This window comes from Solenopsis invicta, chromosome 3, assembly GCF_016802725.1.
Source record: "Solenopsis invicta isolate M01_SB chromosome 3, UNIL_Sinv_3.0, whole genome shotgun sequence".
Lineage (NCBI taxonomy): Eukaryota > Metazoa > Arthropoda > Insecta > Hymenoptera > Formicidae > Solenopsis > Solenopsis invicta.
In genome coordinates, this window is record NC_052666.1 from 15,668,946 (window position 1) to 15,693,686 (window position 24,741).

The 24,741-nt window shown below is 39.6% G+C and overlaps 1 protein-coding gene across 5 annotated transcripts in view; it reads right to left on the minus strand.

The window, feature by feature from the left end:
* LOC105196912 overlaps positions 1-24,741 on the minus strand; it is a 140,090-nt gene that overhangs the window by 48,103 nt on the left and 67,246 nt on the right. For 3 of the 5 annotated variants that reach the window (XM_039447676.1, XM_039447677.1, XM_039447674.1), the window contains 2 exons: positions 13,075-13,260; positions 9,361-10,380 (listed from right to left, as the gene is read on the minus strand). In XM_039447676.1, coding sequence (XP_039303610.1) covers positions 9,361-10,380; positions 13,075-13,260 — 1,206 coding nt within the window. The remainder of the gene's footprint in view (positions 1-9,360; positions 10,381-13,074; positions 13,261-24,741) is intronic. The other 2 variants (XM_039447675.1, XM_039447678.1) reach the window with 2 other exon arrangements.

Genomic DNA, 24,741 nt, shown 5'->3' on the forward strand with positions numbered 1-24,741 from the left:
CTAATTAATCTGAATATTTGTAAATAAAGTAAACGGAAAAAATATTTTAATGTTGAAGGAAAAGGGCAAGATTAGCAAACAATCTTATGTATAAAGTATCTCTAAAATCTATAGAACTATACCTGCTATATTTCGAAAACGGTTTAAAATTATGAAAAACAGAAATTGATTATAATTTTAATAGTTTCCTTATATTTTTATTAAACAATATTAATAATTTTTCGTCTAAATTTTATAATCTTTATTTTATAATCTTCGTTTAATTTTCATTAAATTCTTATTGAAACATCAACTATTTTTCATTAAAGTTTGCCACATACGTTCAAATAAATCTGTAACGTTATGCCCCTCCGCTGCACCACCACTCAGGTCCAAACGTCGAACACAACGCGTAAGACCGAGCACGTGCACGCGCTCGGCTAAGCTTGCCGCGATTACGCACTACCATGCGTGCCGCGCGCCGCGTTCGGCAAACGTTCCCACTCCTGCCGGCCCAACCGCGCGCGGGTACGTCCGACCGTGCGGACCGCTATATAAGCCGGCAGCGGGCAGCCAAAATCAGATCGCTCCGAGCCACCGATCTCGCACCTACTCCTCTCCTGCGCCGGGTATCCTCGGCGCTCCCTAACTTGGGTATTCTTAAGCACCTGCTCGGGAACGGACATTCTCGTTCCAACTAACTCACGACAGGCATACTCGTCGTTCCTAACGGCTGGGAATACCCGGCCAATAAGAACCGTCCGTCCCGCACGTCCGTTCTCGGGGATTCTCGAGACCAACACCGTCGTCGGGGATACTCAACGCCGTTCTCCGGCTCAATCCGTAAACCTACTCCCCACGGAGTGACAACACCCCGCGGAGTGAGACCACTTAGGTCTCTAACGTCGACCACCCTCGCGTATCGCGGAACCGTCCGCTGCACCGCGCGCCACCGATTCCGCGATCGCGACCGGCCGTCGCGCGTGCCAATCACGGCCCGTTTAACCGCACTTTAAGTTAGCCGCGCGTGCCAATCACGGCAACTCCAATTATTACCTCCGAGCGCATAATACCAGTCCGTCCGTTTCTTTAGTTATCCGCATCCGTTCTTTTGTTTAATTTACGCAGCGTATTATGTTTTGTCCGGCCCGACCAATCGTCGTTCATTTATTTTGCGCGGGTCCAATTATTGTTTAATCGAGCACTCCGGTGCATTATTATTACTTGTGTATTTCAATTACATCTGTAACGTTACGCCTTTCCGCCGCCGAACGCAACGCGTAAGAGCAAACACGCGCGCGCGTTCAGCTAAGCATGCCGCGATCACGCGCTACCATGCGTGCCGCGCGCCGCGCTCGGCAAGCGTCCCTACTCCGGCCGGCCCCACCACGCGCGCTGACTAGTACATACGACCGCGCGGACTGCTATATAAGCCGGCAGCGAGCAGCCGAGATCAGATCACTCCGAGCCACCGATCTCAAACCTACTCCGCTCCTGCGCCGGGTATTCTCGACGCTCCTTAGCTTGGGCATTCTCAAACACTTCCCCGGAACGGGCATTCTCGTTCTAACTGTCTCGCGACGGGAATACTCGTCGGTCCTAACGGCTGGGAATACTCGGCCAATCCCATCCTCCGTCCGCGACGGGAATACTCGTCGTTTCCGCGGCTGGGTATTCTCGGCCAACAGGAACCGTCCGTCCCGCAATTCCGTTCTCGGAGATTCTCGAGACCCGCACCACCGTCGGGGATGCCCGACACCGTTCTAAGGCTCATTCCGCAAACCTGTTCCCTACGGGGTGACAACACTCCGCAGGGAGAGACCGCTTAGGTCTCTACCGTCGACCGCGCTCGCGTATCGCGGAACCGTTCGCTGCACCGAGTACTACCGATTCCGCGTATCGCGACCGTCCGCCGCGCGGGCCAATAACGGCCCGTTTAACTGTACGATAAGTTAGCCGCTTCGCGGCCCTCCGATCATTACTTCCGAGCGCTTGGGCGCACAATTCCTGTCCGTTCGTTCCGGAGCTTCTGGAATCCGCTCCGTTTAAATAGTAAGTACGCCGCGAATACATCGTGACCGTTCTCTTAGTTTCACGCGGGCCGACGACCGCGCAATTAAGCACTCCCGTGCCGTACTACTAATCGCGGAGTTCCTAAGATACGTACTCCTAAGTGTTTTAGATATTAAGTGTACCGCGAATATATTGTGACCGATCTCTTGATGTCACGCGGGCCGACGACCGCGCAATTAAGTGCCGCAATACTATTCGAGTAGTTCAGTATTACCCGATAACAATATCGGATCTGTATCATTTCATTTTTGTACTAAAGCATAGCCAAATATATAACCTCTTTCGTTTTCACTACCAAACTACGGCGTTATCATTGAATACGAACCCGGACACCCGGCGAGCACATCCGAGCATCCTATCCTGAACCTAAAATCCCGTAACCGACTCCGAGAAAGTACCAGCGTTACACATCTGCTAAATATATTGTTACGTTTGTATCATTGTACTTGTTGAATACGCGCCCAAGAGCATGGACGTTGTATGCGCGCGCACCCTACTTCACCGGTTGGTGGCTACCGCGAGTCGAGGAGACAGAACGTGTACGGCTCTCCCCCGCCCAAGACTGAGACCGCGTGTGATTGTAAAGAGTTATCTCCGCGACTTTTGTAATACTGTTTGAACTCTGCTTGATAGTAATAAAATCATTCATTTTCGTTGTAAACTCGAGGGACATTTTCTTTCTTGTAATCCGAATATCCCGACCGCAACATCGTGGCGACCGTGACAGGACAGTGATTAGAGTTGCTGGTCATTTCATTTAAGCGGAAATTCAAGGAAGTGTTTAACAATGGATCAAGTGAAGTTAACACAGAAAGTAATAAGAACAGCCTTTACAAGGGCATATACTTCCTTTCGAGCGGAGAAAGAGAGGGTCGTCGGACCTAACCTCACTTCAGGTACAGTTCGCGCTCGTTCGAGATAAAGCGAGCGAGCTCAATGAGTTGAGCCAGAAGCTGCGAAACTTGATGATTTAAACTGGTGAATCGGAAGAAAACATCTGCAGAGAGATAGAACATGCGGATGAGTACGCAGCAAAATATCATCAAGCGAAACTTGAGTTAACCCAGCTGACGGAACGGCAAGATACTCGAGAGGCGGGAACGTCGGTACCAGTGCTGCGGACACATCCTACGATTGTAACACAGGAAAGTATACGCACGCTTAAATTGCCGAAGATCGAATTGAGGCGATTCGGAGGTGACATTAAGGATTGGCTGCCGTTCTGGAACACATTTAAGAAAATACACGACGATACAGCATTGTCTAGAGAGGACAAGTTTCATTATTAATACAGTCCACGGTAAAAGACTCGCGTGCTTACGAAGTTGTGAATAGCTTTCCTTTAACGGCGGACAATTATGAAAAGGCAATACAGAGCCTCGAATCGCGCTTCGGCAAAAAAGATTTACTCATTGAATTCTATGTGCGCGAACTTTTGAAACTAGTATTAAATAAGAATAAGAAAGTAACGCTCATGACAATTTATGATAAACTAGAAACACAAATGCGAGCACTTGAAACTCTGGGCGTTACCACTGACATGTGCGCAGCAATGTTATTCCCGTTAGTTGAATCCTCACTGCCGGAAGAGACTCTAAGAATATGGCAGAGAGCGATGATACAGCTAACTCCTCAAGGAAATGCTTTCGTAGGAAATCTTACAGCCAAAGATCGTCTTACTAATCTTATGACCTTTTTAGGAAGAGAGGTTGAAAGCGAGGAACGAATTCAAATGGCGAAGACATGCTTCAAAGGTAGCGAGGCTGAGACGGTCAGAAATAAGAAGAAAACAAGAGATCAAGATCAAGAAGCAGCGACAGCAGCTAGTCTATTATCCGTGAAAGAATCTAAATCACAAAGATGCCTGTTCTGTGGAGAATATCATGACAGCTCGAGGTGCGACAAAGCCAGAGGCATGGATATGGACGAGAGGACCAGGACCGTCAAAGAAAAGAATGGCTGCTTCAAATGTTTAAAGGTAGGCCATAGTTACAAAAAATGTTATGCCAAAGAAAAATGTCCTTGGTGTAGTAAAGGGCACGCCCTTCTGATGTGCCGAAATCTCTCCAATAAAAACGATGCGAAGGAAGCTGACGAGAAGATGTCCAGCAAATCAGGTTTCAGCGAGGGAGATAGTTGTTTAGCCAATGTTTCCTGCGACGATAAGATGTTTCTACCGTTATTAAGAGTCGAGATGCGCGGACCAAAAGGGTTGATAACTGTTCGAGTTGTTATTGATACCGGCTCACACCGATCCTATGTGTTAGAGAAGGTAGCCAAGAACCTTGGTTACGAAACGAAAGGTGAACGAACGGGGGATACATCTGCTGTTCGGGGGAACCAAGACCAGACCTCAGAAACATAAAACCTGTCGGATTCGTATCGGTAATCTGGAGGGAACATACCAATGCGATTTTGTCGCCTTACAACAAGACACTATTTGTCAGGATACTCCACCGGAAACTAATGGGCCTTGGGTGGATGAACTGGAAAAGAAGAACATACGCTTGAGTGACACCGGCGAAGGCAGCGAATCCATTTCTTTGTTAATAGGAGCCGATTTTGCAGGTAAAATAATCACGGGTAAAGTTATACAAATAGATCCGGGGATAACAGCATTGGAGACAAAACTAGGATAGACAATCTTAGGCTATGATTTCGAGGATGGAAATGAAACAGATACGGCACTGATGGTTGTCTCCATGTACGCACAAGAAGCCGACATATCACATTTATGGAGACTCGATACGTTGGGCATTACTGACCCCATAGGGAACGTTTCAAAGGAGGCACGTCAAGCTGAGATTAAGAAGATATTCCTGGAAACAACGGAGATCTCAAAGGAAGGACGTTATGAGGTCATGTTACCCTGGAAGGAAAGTCATCCGCTGTTGCAAGACAATAAAGAGGTAGCAGAAAAACGATTGAATCTCATGACCAAGAAATTGAAACAGGAGAGCTTGTTTGAAGATTACAATTCGATCTTTTGCAATTGGCTCGCTGAGGATATCATTGAGAAAGTACCTGTACACGAAAGCGACAAAGAGAGTTTTTATCTACCACACCGGCCTATCATTAAAGAAGAAGGAACAACAAAGATCCGGCCGATTTTTGACGCTTCAGCAAAAAGTAGAAAGGATTCGCCGTCGCTCAACCAATGCCTCGAAACAGGGCCTAACCTTATTGAGCTCATTCCAACACTGCTGCACCGGTTTCGAGAACAGAAGATAGGAGTGACAGCAGATATTGCAAAAGCCTTTTTGCAGATTAGCGTCTCCCCGAAGGATAGAGATGTTCTGAGATTCCTGTGGTGGGATGCCAACGGGGAAATAGAGATTTATCGACATCGTCGGGTTGTCTTCGGCGTAACCAGCAGCCCTTTCCTTTTGGGGGCTACCTTAGAGTTACTCATCGGAAAAGCCGTGAGTTCGGCTGCTTCGCCACAGGAAAACCAAGTGTATGAGAAATTAACGAAGTCTTTTTATGTAGATGATTGCATTACTAGCGTCGATTCTTATTCTGATTTTGAGGTTTTTCAGAGAGAAACCAGCTCTCTTTTAAGCAGATCCAAGTTCCATTTGAGAGATTGGAAATATACGGGAATGGATTGCGAGAAACGAGCAACAGTTCTGGGGCTCACCTGTAATACCAAGAGTAACACTCTTTCGCTGGCAGGCTTTCCCTCGCAGCTTTTAGAGGAGAAGATTACGAAGAGAATCGTGTTATCATATGTACAGAAGATTTTTAATCCTCTGGGCGTCATTTGTCCCGTGTTGTTGAGGCCAAAATTATTGTTGCAACGTCTTTGGACCCGACATACAGACTGGGACACGGAGATCGATCCGGAGAGCAAAGGGGAATTTCTAGAGTGAACACGACGATTGAATCTTCTTCGTCTTTTAAGGTTTCCTCGCTGGATTTTTGGTGATAAGAGGAACATTGATACATTGTCATTTCATATTTTCGTAGACGCAAGCAAGGATGCTTATGCGGCCGTCCTCTTTATACGAGTGGAAACAAGCGAAGGGATCAAAGTACACTTAATTGAGGCTAAGTCAAGATTAGCGCCGAAAAGCAAGAAGACTATTCCACGTCTCGAATGGGCTGCTTCCATTGGAGCAACATTAATGCATTCGTTCGACAAGGCGATGGATTATCAAAACGTCAAGAGATATTTTTGGAGTGATTCGACCACTGTCCTGGCATGGATACGGCAAGCAAGACAGTGGACAGTATTTGTTTGGAATCGCGTCCAAAAAATCAGAAGCCTTACAGAGATTGTGTCATGGAGATATGTACCAGGAGCTATAAATCCCGCGGATCTACCTTCGCGAGGATGCGATGCGAGGAAACTTCTAGATTCAAGATGGTGGGAGGGACCCGCCTGGCTAAAGATGCCCCCTGAAGATTGGCCTGCGAGTGAAGAAAAAATTAATGAAGAGGCGGTTAATATGGAACTGCGTAAAACAGCTGACCGACTTAATGAACGGTCCTATCCAGAGAATGCTAAAAAAGGAATCGTTATGATGGATGCTGCAGAGAAAACAAAAGAAGAGGATATCCCTTGGTACCTGCAAAGATTCTTGACATATCCTAAAATTTTGCGTACGATGGCCTGGATATTAAGATTCATAGGCAATTCTCAGAGAATGCATGTAGTCGTCGATCAAGAATTGAGTGCAAAGGAGATCACTACAGCAGAGTTATACCTCTGCAAATTAGCACAGAGTGAATCTTTTCAAAAATTAAAAGATGCGCGACTGCAGGGAATAGGGGCCTTCGAAGAAAAGGGTCTTATACGCATAAAAACGGCAATTGCTAATCGCCAAGATACTTTCTGTTTCAGATACCCCATAGTATTGGATCCCACACATTTATTGACGAAAAGAATGATCCATTATACTCATTTGAAACTTAATCACGCAGGTATCGACATTGTCATGAATAATTTAAGAGAGAAATTCTGGATCCTTCGGTATCGTCGCACGGTACGCGCCGTTATTTACAAATGTACGATCGGCCGTCGACACAGTGTGAAGAATATAGAGGTATCGTCTGGACCATTACCGGAGGACAGAGTACGAGACGCCGCAGCTTTCGAAGTCACCGGCGTCGATTACGCAGGTCCACTTTTCTTAAAAGGTGCAAAGCTTATATTTGTTTATTTACCTGCGCAGTCTATCGTGCGGTCCACCTAGAGTTAGTTACATCATTGTCAACGGAGGAATTCATAGAGGCCTTCAGAAGATTCATAGCACGACGAGGAAGGCCCTCCGTCGTCTACAGTGACAATGAAAGAAATTTCGTGGGACTGGCGAATTTGCTGCGGAAGATTAACTGGCAGAGGATCTCTCAGCATTGCGCTCTCAAACAGATACAGTGGATTTTTAACCCGCCTTCAGCCGCTTGGTGGGGAGGATGGTGGGAGCGCCTTATTCGCCTTCTTAAAGATTTATTAAAAAGAACGCTGAGAAGAGCCTCATTGAGCTATGAAGAAATGAACACGGTTTTGTGCGATTGCGAAGCCGTCATGAACTAGAGACCACTCACTTAGCTTCCGGAGGAGAGCACGGAGCTTATGGCAATTACTCCAGCTATGTTCATTAGCGACATCCGCGAATTGGGTGTACCAGACTTGGACCAACTTAATAAAGGTCACTTTGCAAAAAGAATACGCTACCGTCAGAGACTGAAGGAAGAGATCAGAAGCCGCTTTCGTCTTCAATACCTAGGACAATTATCCAGGCAAGCAAAGCATAAGAACACTTCTACTCAAGTCACAGTAGGTGACGTTGTACTAGTGGAAAACGATATACAGAAGCGACTGGACTGGCCGCTTGCAATAATTAAGGAAGTTTTTCCGGGTAAGGACGGCCACAATAGAATTGTAAAGCTGAAGACAGGAAGAGGTGGTTTAATCCGCCCAGTACAACGACTGATTCCATTGGAAGTAAGGCAAGATGTGAGAGAATCCGAGAAGTTTGTTAGAGCAAACCAAAGCAGGCCCAAAACGCACGAGAAGCAGAAATCTGTTCCTGAGGAGCTTTCAGAACCTGTTCCTGAAGAAGAGACGACTTCCTCAAAGGAGACGAGTTTCAAGACGCGAAGTGGACGTCTTGTTAAGAAGCCCAAAAGATTTGAGGCATAAATTTAATTTTTTTGTTCTGAATTTTGATTTTTGTTTTAGTATGTTGAGTTGCGCTCATATCAAGAAGACGCAACTCAAGGTGGGAAAGAATGTTGAATACGCGCCCAAGAGCATGGGCGTTGTATGCGCGCGCACCCTACTTCACCGGTTGGTGGCTACCGCGAGTCGAGGAGACAGAACGTGTACGGCTCTCCCCCGCCCAAGACTAAGACCGCGTGTGATTGTAAAGAGTTATCTCCACGACTTTTGTAATACTGTTTGAACTCTGCTTGATAGTAATAAAGTCATTCATTTTCGTTGTAAACTCGAGGGACATTTTCTTTCTTGTAATCCGAATATCCCGACCGCAACAGTACTCAACACGGAGTTCTCATTACTACCAAAAAACCCTGGCATCCGGTGAGCACATCCGAGCAACCGATCACGATATTCCAACGCACCGAAAGATATCCCGATACTCCCGCCGCACCGGAAAAGTACAAGCGTTACAAATCAATTATCAAGTAATAATCAAGTAAACACAATATAATACATCAAAACGTATAGATGAGAAAAGTTATTTTGGCTTATGCAAGCAACTTAAAGAAATATAAAAAAGCGTTCGATTAATTCAAGGTAAATTGACTTGTTCAATTAAATCGGAATTCGTGTAGTAGCAGTGTGACAAATTCAACTGAACTCCTACATAACTGTGCTCAATTTAATTAATAATAATAATATTACACAAAAACTGTTACAAATTTTTATATAGTAAATAACAATTTATACTTATTTTCTTTAAAATCAGAAATAAAACAATCTTGAAATGAAACAATACTTCTCATTCTCAATCTATTTGTTTTTGCCATTGTTAAATTTTTACAGAATAATTCTTCAATGTGTTTCACATAATTACTTTTAAGTTGCACATGTTTACACAAACACGCTTGTACAATTCTATCGGAACATTTAGACTAGATGACAAAACTGTTATCGCTAAATATGGTACACACAGTTAACAAATATACTAACATTTACTTGAACGTATATAGCTACACAGAAAATAATCTTTTTAATAAAATATAATTGACTTTCATTGCATATTCATTAAAATTTTATGAAAATTTCATTAAAAATTTTCTACCAGAGTAATTAGAACATATTTAAAACATATTACGTACGTTTGAAAGTAACTCTGTAGATAACTTTGCATCGCCTCTCCAATTCCATTTCGGATTGCAACTGTATGGAAAAACATTTGTAACCACATGTGAATTTAATTGATCCATACAATCAAATTTATGAGTTAAATCCTGAAAAGTTACGTATGTACTTGGTTCCATTGATTCGTTCAGTCTTTCAATTTTTGGCAAATGCAGCGCACATTCGATTTCAATGATCGATCGGAAAAAAGAATCATTGCAATTAATATTTGATTCTATTTCTTGTGCATGTCGTACCGTTAAAGGTGAGTTTAAAAGATAAGCGTTGTTTTGTTGCTGATCCAAGTCCTCGTCATATTCAGCACCGACACCGACGCTCCTGTACATTTCCGTAGATAATCGGTTTTTCAGATTGCAGCTATCGCTGTCATCGGTAACACTATTACTATTCAGTGTATTCAAGCATAATTCTCTATGTATTTCCCCATCATTCACTTGATTTATTTCCGTTTGAGCTGACTGGTTTGTATTAATTTGATTAGTATGTAGTACATTCGTCAAATGATTGACAAGGGTGCGTAAAGCCAAGTGTTCCGATGCTACAGCTTCCTGCATCGGTTTCTTTGGCATTGATTCCACATTTTTTAAACTAGAAATATCTGTTTGACTTTCCTGAGTCTTATAATCGACAAAATTAGTTGAACTTCGATCAAGCGTACTGTACCAAACGTGATTAGCGAAATTATTGCCAGTAAATTGCTCTGAGGTTTGACTGATGTTCGATACTTCAGGAACATTATAAACTCTCTGTAAATTTTCTTGGCCGTCGATTGTATTGCTAATATTGTTAGAAACATAGCAGTGACAATTGTAATCTGTTCGTGATGCATTATTAGTATTTTTCAGACCTCTTGATACTTCTAATAGTGCAATTTGCTCCACAGTACCAAGTGCGACTAGTGCAAGCAGTTTTCCGCAAAATTTTCCGCTTATTGGATCGTTAATGTTGACCCAATCGTCTACACTTATTACAGGATGCTAAACAAAAATACAATTATGTATCAATTATATATTAATTTTAGAAAAATTTGGTTGAAATACAATTAATCAATCAAGATGGTAAATTAATATATTTTTTAAATTATGTTAAAAATAATGACTTATAAAATTTAGTTACGTTAAAAATTGCACGAACGAAAAACCCAGTTAAAAATTGTGTTGAGATTAAGAATAAATTTTAATATTAATAATAGCAATAGAAGCTTAGTGAGATTCAAAATCAATCAAGTAATACAATAGAGCAAAAAAATATACAAAAATCACGCTGGATGTAAGTACGAAATTTATCAAATATAGTAAGATAACAAACATTCAATTTTCATTATACAAACGCATCAATTGATAATGAAAACTTTGTATGACATAATGATAAATAGAAAGGTAATACCAGAAAAAGTCCAATATTAAAATCAATAATGTAAAGATATAAATGAACTGCAGCCCAACGAGAAGAAAGGTCAGAAATTAAAATATTAAAAATCAAAACAATAAATAAATAAATGAATTAGATATAATAAAAAAATTAAAAAAAAAATTTAATATGTCAAAACAGAATCTGTATGTTAAAACAGAATTCGTACATGTACATATATAGCGGAGTGTTACGTTCTTCATGGGGACGAATTAATATTTACACTGTTTTCATATAACACTGGCCAACGTAGTTTCTGTTGTTTAAATAATAGTTAGCATTTCTTATGTATTTTTGCGCACTGAGCACGAATTCGACAAGTAAATGGCTCTATCACGTCAGGTTTTTGAGAAAAACGAGGTTAAAAATGTCAAAAATGATGTTTTTTGACATATTTGTGATTTTTTTGTTAGCAAAGCAATCTTTTTTTTCTATTTTATTAAATTAAGGAGGATTTTTAAGTCTGTAAATTATAAATAAAAAAATGGCGAGCGCAAAAATTAATCGCTTTAATCGGTAAAAAAAAGAACATTTTAAGCATCCCCTTAACGTTCGCGAGTATTATCTGTCCTTATTTAATATTCGACAAACAACAAAAATAAAATAATTTTAAGAGTGTTGCAAGTGTAAAATGGAATGCATTCTATGTGACTCCTGTTAGTGAATAATGTTGCAACGACCGGTTTCTGACAATTTTGCATAGATGGTGCATTTAAGTGTATACTTGCTCACTACCAATAAGCAGTTAATAGTCGATTCAAATGAGTCGTTCTTACCTTGAGATCTAACCAATTACATTAAATTGAGAATAAATTTGAAATATGTAAAGTAACTATAAAAGTAACTATTATTTTAGTTACTAGCTTCTAAAAAAACATAACTAATTTAGTTATAATTATAGATAGAAAAAAGTAATAAAGTTAAGTTTCAGTTACCAAAAAAGTAACTCTAACTGTAACTTTATTACAAGTAACGAGTTATGTTTCTGATAGAAAGTATTCACGAAGCTGCAAATGAAATATTAGAAAATGAAGATAAGAGAAAAGACAACAAACTATAACAGAAATCGAGTGGCTGGTAAAAGAAGACAAAGCACTATACATGAATTGATTAACTCAAAATAAAAAATAAATAAACAAGTATAGGGGAAAAAATGGAGTCTAGACAACCGTAAACGCCGAGGAGAACAAGCTTATATCGATTGCTGAGCAATATTTGTAACCAGTGCTTAAATGGTTACCTGGTACCAAGTTAACAAAAAGTCATACATTTTGTCCATACATAAAAAAGTATAAAAAAAAACCCAATAACTACTGAGGAATTTCAGTAACAAGGGCAATAAATCGACTATACGAAAGAATTCTAAAGCATTTGATTCATGAAGGAGTACAATAGTCTTGAAGAAGAACAAAGTAGATTCAGAGCAGGGAAAACATGCACGGAAAATGTATTTTGCATAAAACAAATAATTGAGAAAAAAATGCAAGGAATCAAGAGGTACACATAAATTTACAAAAGGCGTACAATACGGTACTAATACTAACGTTATGAGAAACTCTTCAAAAATTAAACATAAATTATACCTTTATAAGAGTTCTACAAAATCTTTACAAGAACTCAAAATCCAGAATAAAACAAAATAAGTCTATCAATGGCGTTCCAAGTTTCAAAAAAATTGCGACAAGGTTGCTGTGTATCGCTAATACTGTTTAAAATTTATGGAGCTAGAGCGTTGCAAATGTGAAAATGTAAATGCTATGGCATGTAAAGTTACATAATCGGTATCTATACATACTCCAGTTTGCAAATGATCAAGTCGTAGTATCAAACGACAAAAGACGATATAATAGGAAAATTGATCAAAGAATATGAGAAGTAAAGGCTCAGAGTGAATAAAAAACAAAATAATTAGATCTAATGTTTATGAATCAAAGATCTATATGTATATCGTATCGTCCGCGCTCTGCTATTTTGGAAATGGGTATTATTAGGGTACCATCACAAGTAAAAAAAGTCTTGCTGAGGAAGACTTACGTCAACACATTTTGTCATTGTTCAGTTACGTTCGCTTATGTACACGTACGGAACTGTCTTATTATTATTGTGTACTTGTTCGTATTGTTTAAATTATTTCTCGTTATATATCTGTACTTTGCAATTACTCGCGTAACTTTAGCGTCACCAACAATTCGCGCCCCAACAATCAAGTTAAAAGTTATTAATTTTTTAATTGTACTTAAAGCAGTTAATTATACAATTACCTTCGATAACAATAAATGAGGTAAAACAAGTGGATCTCTATACGTGACGTATAATTGGTGCACAGGTAGTTTTGCTATTCCTAACAAATTATCTGTTCCACTATTTTGCCGATTATATACCTCTATAATTATATAATTATCTCTGATTCTCTCCAATAGTTCTGCGCCATGAATTAAAGGTACCAACTGGAACAAATATTTGTAAAATAAAATAGAGTTAGTGATTTGCTTCAAAGATTTTAATTAAAAATTTGAAACTTGACATTAAAATTTTCGAAAATTAAAATTAGAAAGCTTCGAAACTTTAATACTTTTTATCTTCAAATCTTTAAAAAAGTTAAAATTATACAATTATTAATTTAATATACTAGTAGCCTAAATAAATACAACACCACTATATAAGATTTCAATAACACGTGATATTATAATATTGCAATAATATGACCAATTAAAATAAAATATTATAAAAATATTAGTGAGATATTACATTGTATATATCAAGTGTAATATTTTAATAATATAATTAATTAAGAAAAGAACGTAAAATGTAAAAATCAATTTTTTTATTTCACGCACGCACGCACGCACGCACGCACGCACGCACGCACGCACGCACGCACGCACGCACGCACGCACGCACGCACGCACGCACGCACGCACGCACGCACGCACGCACGCACGCACGCACGCACGCACGCACGCACGCACGCACGCACGCACGCACGCACGCACGCACGCACGCACGCACGCACGCACGCACGCACGCACGCACGCACGCACGCACGCACGCACGCACGCACGCACGCACGCACGCACGCACGCACGCACGCACGCACGCACGCACGCACGCACGCACGCACGCACGCACGCACGCACGCACGCACGCACGCACGCACGCACGCACGCACACGCGCGTCCTCATACCTTGAGTAAATGTACCTTGGGTTACGCTAATGCCAACGGCATATTCGATATCTTTATGGAAAATTTTTCACAATGCGATAAAATATCAAAAATATTTTTTAGATTATTTTTTACTTAATAAATCATTTTAAACGGTTTTTTTTTAATTTTCAACTTCATGTTAATTTGAATGGCAAAAAATTTGTAACTTTGTAAATTTGTTTCAATTTGCAGAATTTTTGATTCCTTAAAATCTTTTTTGAATTTCCTACTTCATTTTCTAATGTAAAATAATTTCTGAGAAAAATTAAATCAAGTAATCAAAAAACTTTGCCCTTTAAAATGAGCCCAGAACAATCGTTTCACTATTCTTTTTCACAAAATTTATTTGAACAACTTCAGTAAAAATTGAGTGAACGTGGAACAGCAAAATTAAAGGATCACCTACAGTTACTCTCCAAAGGAAAATGTAACATAATTAATCAATAAAAATAATAAATCAAATGTTTCAAAACGCATTTTATACCTTAATGTTTCTACATATACTTTTAATATTAACTTTGAAAACATATACTGATTTTTTACGGAACTATACAGAGTATTAAGTAAAAAATAAAGATGCGGCAAAATTTATTACAAATTTTGCGAGTTTATTTGACGTGAATTAAAAATCGCATACAAAAGCAGTTTACAGCGTTCGAAAGCGTGAATCTTTACCTTTAATTTGCGTTTTTGATGAGCGTTGTACGATTTTTATTCACTGAATTATTCAACATTGAAGCAAAAAAAGCCATTTTTGCTTCAGTGTTGTGTAACTCACAAAAAACACTAGACACAACCCAAAAATTCAAAAAAATTTGAAATTTTATGTACAAGTAGAGGAGTTCATCTATAAGACAAAAATATTTTTTGTTAGTGCCCAATCTCACTTTTAGGAAATAAAACACCTTTTTGAAAAAAATCGGTTTTTTTCTTTCGAAGCGTATATCGTCGAAACTATAAGAGATAGAAAAAAATAAACAAAATAAACAAAGGTGAAGGCTCTTATAAATAAATTAAAATGAAGAAATAATGAGCTTAAAAGCCACGCAGGATGTCAAACGCAAATAAATAAATCAACATAAATCCAATGCAAGTAAACGTTTCAATCTTTAATGACTTCTTCAGTACAAATTTACAAGTCTATAAAACAACAAATTAATCGCACTATTTAAGATATAAATTTATCACAATAAACAAATAAGGATCAAAAATAAAAAATAAAAACAAGTTACCGAATAAATAAAGATTGTGCAAAACCGCAATGTACATCTTCTTTCAACGTCTTAACATAATAACATAATAAACGACCTCACAGAGCGTGTACAGAGACAAAAGTTTCATAAAAACCACATGAATTAATTGCTAACAAATAAATAAATAAATAAGAAAATGATATTAAAATGATTTTTGAACATGTGGAAGCGACGTTATGGCTTGTCAATTTCTTACTTTCAAGTCGGAGACAACATGCTGAATAGTAGAAGTCTTTCCTGTCAGTCAACGCGATCACTACCCTACACAGCTCTTAATACAACGTTAATTTTGAATCATTTAAAATGACTTCAAGGGAAATCAAAACGCGTCCGATATTTGTATGCATATTTATGTACTAAAAGCAAAATACATGTACTATTATTATTGACGCACCAACTACCGCGTTTGACTCGCATTTGCTACGTTATTCTCTAATTTTAATATTGCCGAGTCTATCTTAAATATTTTGATCTTATATGTATAGTTGTAACGAACCGCCTTCCCCCCCCCCCCCCGGGCCGCCTAACCGTCCGATCGAACATCCGCCGGACGGCAATTAGCGGCGCATAGCGCCTAATAAATATGATAGTATCAGAGCAAACGAGCGATCGCTCCCGCGCTCTCGTCTTCGCGCGCACGCGCTCTCGTTCCCGCGCCGTCCGCAGCCACGCTCTGCGCGCGTGGTCCGAAGCGAGAGACCCGAGATCGAGTGGCGGGGATGCTGCCGCCGGACCGCTCCGCCGTAAAGCGCCGTTCATCCCCTCGCCTCGACTCTCGAGTATATAAGGCGACGTTCGCCGGAGGCAGAAACCTTATCCGCTTCCGGCCGGTCCGCCGACTAGAAGTCCTAGGTTGCCATTGAGATCGAGCGCCTCGGTCTCCGCTAAGCCACTTAGCTAGCAACCGCATCCGCCTCCGATCCTAGCTCCGTTTCGAGACTCGTCGACCTGGGCTCAGAAAAACTTGGGCCCTGTCAAGTCACTTGACGTGAAGACGACTTCCATCCGATAAGCCTCCCGAGTCCGACGCCATCTCACGTACGGGGGTACGGTGCTCCGTGCCTCTACCAAGCGCACTTGGCGTGAGGGGGTGTCCCCCGGCGATCACTCGCGGTATTAACCGCCTCACGACGGGCCACGCGACAAACCGATAACAACGCACGGATCCGTATACGCGCCGCGCTCACCGCACCACGCACCGCGTCTCAAACGAGCGTCACGGCCGCAACAACAAGGCCGCCGCGTTTCGGAGAAAAACACCCGACACAATTCCGCGAACCGCGTCTCGCGCGACAGGTGCGCTCGACGAAGCCTGTGTAAATAGATTCCCGTACCGCGTATGCCCAAGCATTTGTAAATAGATTCCCGCGTATGCCAAGCCTGTATATATCTATAAGTTCCGAATTTCTGTGTCACGTCCGTCCGCGCGTCTAGATGGCTAATTGAGATCCGCGTCTCGATCACCATCTCCGGATTTCCCGAGCCTCGTACCGCTAATAGTACTGCGTACTAGTAACCGCAATCGTAAATGTACCGAATTGATGTAAGACTAACCGCGTGAAATAAACGTATTTGTATCTACCAACTTAAAACACGTCTAATTTCTCCAGGCGACCTTTCGCGCCCGTTCCCGCACCGCCAACCGTTCGTGTACGAAGTACGGTCGTTACATTTACCTAAAATATTTTTACAATTGGCATAACTATGTAGTTATGCCAATTGTAAAAATATTTTAGGTAAATATATCGAATAGGGGAGGCTGCCCCGATGACCTTGACCTTGACAGATGTTGTCAAGGTCATGACCCAGAGTCACGTCCAACAAGTTTTAGCCGTCGCTCGCCCTAAAAAGTTATAATCATAAAAAGTTTATAAAAGTTAAAAGCAATAACTACACATATACTCACATATACACATAAAAATATGCCCTGATAGCCATGCATGTTTTGCAAAATCAAGCAACTTAATGCCGAACATAAATTTTTGACTAGTTGCTGTGTATTTGCTGAAAACGTAACGCATAGTCCTACATATTCAACAACATGAGAGCAGATTTGAGACATTTTATGTCAGCAGATTCAAAGCAAACGGAGAGCAACTGTTGCTTATTCTGTTGCCAACAAAATAACTTCTATTCGTGAAAAACATTTTGCTTTATCAATCATTTTCAACAATAAGAGCAACGTGACGATAATAAAAAAAATAACAATAATAATGCTGTGCTATTGTCGTATATTTGTTAAAAACATTAAATATATTATTTATTGTCTTGTAGCCAAATAAAATGTCGAAAATGATTTGTGTGCGTGTGCGCGCGTGTGCGTATGTGATTGTGTGTTTGCGCAAGCGTGTGTAATGTAATAAATACACAGGAGTAAATTAATTATTTACTTGGCTATCAGATCGGATTGAAATGGATTTAACAAGTGAGTGCTGGCGTCACCGTTAGGTGGCCACGCCGCGGGAGATTTTCTCGTGAGTCAAGTGCGGCCACAGGCGTTATATCTATGTGCCACCGCGGCGGATGGGCGAATCCCGATAGCGCACGGGACCAATAGCCCACCACCACTCACAGTGGCCGATGCCTAGAGTTTTTCCGTTGGTTGGGTTAGATAAGTCAAGATGATTGGTTGGTGGGCTATCGCACCGTGCGCTATCGGATCCCGTCCGCAGCGGACACCCCAACTCATACTTCCGTAAGCTTTTAGGACTTGCTTGTTGTAAGCTCGAGACGAATACTCTCATTCTTTTCAAACGTGACGTGTGTGTGGAACATTGGTCCACATAAAATTTTATATATTTGTATGTAAATAACAATTTGTATTGTTATTTAATCTTGTACATAAATTAAATGTTTAATTTAAATTTAATTCTTTTTAACAAAAAGGATACAAAAAATACTTTTTTCTAAATTAAACATTTATTACGTTTACATTAATGTATTCTGTTTTAATAAATCTATCTGGATTCCGATCTTATTTTCAATCGGTCTTAATACCGTATTTTTGGTGTAGAAATCTCGATCGATTCGGATTACTTTTTTTTAATCGGTTTTATCACACATTTTTGGCAGGGAGTGACAATTCAGTAGAAAGAAGAATTAACTTATTTATTTTTTATATATTTGAAAAAAAAGTACAAAATATATATTTACCCAGCAAACACAGAAAATAATAGTTATATAACTTGTGTGTGTCACATTATATAACGGATTTTTACATTCTAGCAATATTGTAGTAATGTAAAATTGAATTGTTGATATTACAACACAATAACTTATAACAGTCATATAACTGCCGTTTATCAGGTTTATATAACAAACATTTTATTTTAATAATATAATTGTTATAAAACTGAATTGTTAATACGACTCCTCCCTGCCGAAAATGTGCGATTAAAACCGATTAAAACAGAATCCTTTTTAATTGATTTTAATCTGTTTTAATCGATTCAATCCACGAGTGGATTAAAAAGTAATCGGTTTTAATTATATACGAATCGTAATTGATTTTAATATCGCTTTCGTGAATTATTTAAGTGTAATGCATAATATAAAAATTTTTTTTAAATTTTAATTCATTTGCATTAAGACTCCTAAATACTCTCAGCGACCACGTTTCAAAATCCTGACATTAGTAGTGAGAAATGATATGCTGAAACGCTGAAAATTCTTGCGTGCTATTTTTTAAATAAAAAGCTATTATGATAAAGTAACATTGTACATCATTTTTACTAATTTATAAAATTGTTCAAAAACTATTTTTTTTTTTACGGTTGTCAAGAATTATTAATTGCCAAAAAAAAACATAGTTTTCGGACAATTTTACAAATTTGTTAACGTGATTTATAGTGTTGTCATCAAAATATCTATTTAAAAATGGTACATAAGAATTGTTAGCGTCTCAACGTGTCACATCGCATTAAAATTTGATTTAATTATAATTTATGAAATTCTGTAATTTCAAATTGAAATGGATTTAATAAGTGAGTTCTGGCGCCACCACTAGGTGGCCACGCTGTGGGAGATTTTCTCGTGAGTCGAGTGCGGCCACATGCGTTATATCTGGGCGCCACGACGGCCGACTCCCCAGCTAATACTTCAGTGAGACTTTTAGGAGCTGCTTATTGTAACCTCGAGACAAATACTCGCTCTCACTTTTTTCAAACATGATATGTGTGTGTGTGTGTGTGTGTGTGTGTGTGTGTGTGTGTGTGTGTGTGTGTGTGTGTGTGTGGAACGCTGTTCCACATAAAATTTTATATTTTTATGTGTAAATAACAATTTGTATTGTTATTTAATTGTGTACATAAATGAAATGTTTAATTCGAATTTAATCTTTTTTTAATCCTTTTTAACGAAAAGGATACAAAAAATATTTTTTGTAAATTAAACATTTATTACATTTACATTAATGTATTCTGTTTTAATAAATCTATCTGGGTTTCAATTGGGTTCTTATTTTTAATCGGTTTTAATACTATATTTTCGGTGCAGAAATCCCGATCGATTCGGATTACTTTTTTTTTATCAGTTTTAATCGTACATTTTCGGCAGGGCTGTATAACAAATATGATACAACTGTTATATAACTGTTATTTTTCTTATGAGTGGAAAATTACAACTAATATGGATATTACATGTAACGCGCATGTTATATTGCGTGTTACTTTCGATTTTATTTTATTAACATTGTCGTTATGTAACTGTGTTTGCTGGGTAACCGTTTTCGACATGTTGTTGAATTTTTACTGAAATTTGTGACTCAGCACATGTTGTTGGCAACTTGCTCTTATGTTGCTCTTTATGTATAGCGATAAACCGTTGACAGCAAATACGCAGCATATTGGCAGTAAAACGTGCTAAATTCATATGATGTCAAACCAAAGGCAAATGAGACACACACCTTGTTCTAAATTCGCTAAAAACTAATGCCCTTTGTTTTCGGCAACATTAGAGCAACAACACAGACAGGTGGCTATCAGGGTGGTACAAAGAACGCGTAGGCGGGAAGGGGCTCTGTCCCTCCCCTTGCACCTCACCCCGTGTTTTTTCTAACCTAACTTACCCCTATTTTTGTCGAAATTTGTAATGATATTAGATTTGAAATTATGGGTTAGGTTACGCGCGCACATGCACACGCACACGCACACTGCGCGGAACAGTACTAATAGCTTGTAAGATCAGCCTTATTCCGCGTGGAACGTCGATGGCCCGTTTCATATGTATTTTGACAATATTCCTTGTGTTTAGTTGTAATCAGATACTCAATACGCGTATAAAACTAAAATTGGTGAAAAAACTCTGAAAAACTCGAATATTCACATATAGTACAGAAAACGCGTGGGCGGTGGAGGAGCTTCGCCTCTCCTCCTGCACCCCCTCCCCGTATTTTTTCTAACCTAACCTAACCCTATTTTAGTTGTAATTTGGCCAAGGATATCCAATTGACCACGTTGCAATATTAAATTTAAAATTAAACTAAAATAAAATTAGGAATTAGATTGGGTTAGAAAAAATACGGGAACGAGGTACAAGGAAAGGTTCTCTGTACCACACGTAAAAATTTTTCCTAACCCAACCCATAATTTCAAATCTAATATCATTACAAATTTCAACAAAAATAGGGGTAGATTAGATTAGAAAAAATACAGGGAGAGGACGCAGGAAGAGAGGCGGAGCCTCTCCCCTGCCCACGCGTTCTCTGTACCCCATTTTTATGTGTACAGATGAGTATGTGTAGTTATCGCTTTTAATTTTCATAAACTTTTTATGATTATAACTTTTTAACGAAGGGCGAGCAACGGCTAAAACTTGTTGGACGTTACTCAGGGTCATGACCTTGACAACATATGTCAAGGTTAAGGTCATCAAAGCAGCCTCCCCTATTCAATATATTTACCATATTTTACTATAAATTATGATAATCACAACTATTAATATAGTAAAATATCTATAGTAAAACCTAAAGTATAGTAAATGTAGTAATCTAAATATATAGTAAAATATAAATATAAAATATGTATAAAAATTAAAATAACTATTTTTATATCGTTAACGCAACTACAATTATAATGAATATAATTATTTTCTTAACCATGCAATTATAGTCATAAATATCACATACTTTTTTCTCAGCGTATTGTAGTACATAAAATTGTCACTAGATGGCTGCTATGTTCTATTTCTCGTAAGAAAAAAATCACATAAATAATATAAAAGGCAGAGCTTTATGAGATTTTTCACCGATAAAAGCATCGGTGTTGTCATAGTAAAATAATTTTTCTGATGAGTCTCCTTAAAAATAAAATTAAGTGGAAGATGTTTTGATTTATTAATGATTAAAACTAACGTTTTTAAACTTCCAATATTTCAACCATATAAACATAAAATAATATAAAATTGAATTAAGGTAATTGCAACCATTCTCTTCTCTCAGTGTATCGGCAGTATATATCGGAATATAATTTGCATCCTGCAAACACCAAATAAAAAAACAGCAAAGAGAACCAAAACTTACCATTACTTTGATGTAACATATATGTTTTAAAGACAAATATATGTTACATCACAGTATTGGCACGGTTATATATTATAGATATAACAGATTAAAGTGTTCTGCTACATATCTGAAATAGATCAAAAACGTAATTTTGTTGCTGACTTTTAATAGTACATACAACGTACATGTATGTTACTTGCTACATAACTTGTTACCTAGTGATACCTGTTATGTATATAAGATGTATATGTTATATTACAGTGTTTGCTGGGTATATAAGAAGTTCGATATTAATTTGATAAAAATGATACAAATATTAAAAAACATTTTATTACATATGGTTAGATTTGTATAAAAATAAGCTATAAATCTGTCATTAAAATATTTGAAAATTTTTAAAAACAAATGTAAGTGGCGAGAAAACGTATTAAAAAAAAAAAAAAAAAAAATTTGTTCTTACTGTTATAAAGTACCCTTCGAGCCATTTAATTTTCAATCAAAACATTTTTTTCTATCCCTTGTAGTTTCGACGATACACGCTTCAAAAGAAAAAAAACGATTTTTTTTCAAAGGGTTGTTTCACTAACCCTCTAAAAGTGAGATTAAGCACGTATAAAAAAGTATGTGTCCCTTATTTTGATCTGTACATCAACGTATTAAAAACTCGTCAAAATCAAAGGGGGACACTTTGTAACAATACGCCCCTCCACCGTGCCGCCACTCCAGACCGACCAACCGTCGAACGCACCGCGGCCGAGCACGTGTGTCTTACGTAAGACCACGCGCGTGCAATCGGCTTACGTAAGACCACCGCATGCTACCGCGCGCGACCGACGCGCTACGCGCCGCGTTCCGAAAGCGCTCCCACTCTAGCCGGCCCGTCCGTGCGCGCTGATTGGTCCGTTCAGCCGCGCGGAACGATATATAAGCCGGCAGCGGGCAGCGTAAAAGAGAGATCCGTCCGAACATCCGATCTCATCGGATCCTTTCCAGCGCTGGGCATACTCGGCGCCTCCTAGCTCGGGGATTCTCGAGCACCTCCTCGGGAACGGGCATTCTCGTTCCAACCTTCCCGCGACGGGTAAAACCGTCGTCCCCGAGGCCGGGTATGCTCGGCCAATCCGATCCGCTCAGCCGCGCGACGGGCATTCTCGTCGCGCAGGCCATCCAATCCGAAAGCCGTGTGACGGGCATCCTCGTCACGCGGCCAATCCGGACCGTCCGGCCGGACAACGGGCATTCCCGTACGTCCGGCTAAATCCGATCCGAATCCGTTGCGCCGTGCGGCGGGTATTATACCCGCACGGCAATTCCGCTTCCGTTCGGCTGGACGACGGGCATTCTCGTCGTCCGGCCACTCCGACCAGACCGTTCCGAGTGTCCCCGGGAATTCTCGGGGACCGTCCGCGCCGACACCGATCCAGTGTCCGCCACCGTACCTCCCGGGCTAACCCCGCGAGATGAGGCCGAACCGGCCGCCCCCGTCGACAGCCCGCGCACAGCGCGAGGGCGTCGAAACCGAGACCGTAACCGGTCAACCGCACGGGCCAATCGGGCCCCGAGCACGGCATTAGAGTGGACCGCCGCGCGGCCACTCTAACAAACGGATCCCGTACGCATAAAGCGTAGACCGAAGCCGTCCGTAGATCACACGACTCATCCGAGCCGTTACACTGCGATAACCGCGAATCCGTTCCGACAATCGCACGTTCCGCCGCGAACGATGTAAATAGATATATGTTTAAAACCGAGCAACCCCGTTTGCTACTGCCGCGCGCAAAGCGCCTAGTCACCGTCCGTCCGTTTCCGAATTGTTCAAGTCCTTCCGTTTAGATATTAAGTACCGCGCAAATACGTTGCGACTGTTCTCTTAAATTCACGCGGGCCGACGGCCGCGCAGTTAAGTGCCGCGACGCTATTCGAATATCACGTGATCGTTCTCTTGATTTCCCGCGGGCCGACGACCGCGCAATTAAGGGCCGTAATGTTGTACAAGGAGCTCAGTATTATCCGATAACGATATCGGAACTGTATAATTTCATTTTTGTACTAAAGTATCGCTAAATATATTTAACCTCTTTCATTTTCACTACCAAAATACGGCGTTATCATTTCGACACGAACCCGGACATCCGGCGAGCACATCCGAGCATCCTGTCCTGAACCTAAAAGCCCGTAACCGACATCGAAAAAGTACCAGCGTTACAACTTCCATAGTGCACGGACAGGTGCACGTACTATGCCTTATAGAATGATTTTTAATTATTTTTGGAAAATAGAAATGTCGCATCGTAACTTTATCATATACCGTTGAATTTGTAAAAAAAAATAAGCTTTATTTTGCTTATAAAAAGAAATAAAAATTTTGAAAAAAATAAGTAAGTCGTGGAGTAAAATATTAAAAAAAATTTTTTTTTAATTTTTTCGCTGTTATAAAGTACTATTTGAACATTCAACTTTCAATTAAAACATTTTTCTCTCTCATAGTTTCGACGATATACGCTTAAAAAGAAAAAAACCAATTTTTTTCAAAGGAGTGATTCATCCCCTAAAACTGAGATTGGGCACTAACAAAAAATATTTTTGTCTTATGAATGAACTCTTCTATTTGTACATAAAGTTTCAGACTTTTTTAAATTTTCGGGTTGCCTAGTGTTCCTTGTCAGTAAAAAAAACCTTACAACACTCAAAAACGCAAATTAAAGGTAAATATTCACGCTTTCAAATGCTGTAAATTGCATTTGCGTGCAATTTTTATTTCGCGTCGTAAAACTTTGCAAAATTTTAAAAAAATTTTAAGATTTGACGCATCCCCATTTAAATCCGCATACCTTCGTAAACAGTCTGCTAATTGTTTAACTACTTATCAATCTCAAAACTAAAGATTTCAAGATTCAAAATGCTTTTTTTAACATTTTTTTACGATCATTTTAAAAAAGTTACTCTCTTAAATTACACCTATTTTTCAGA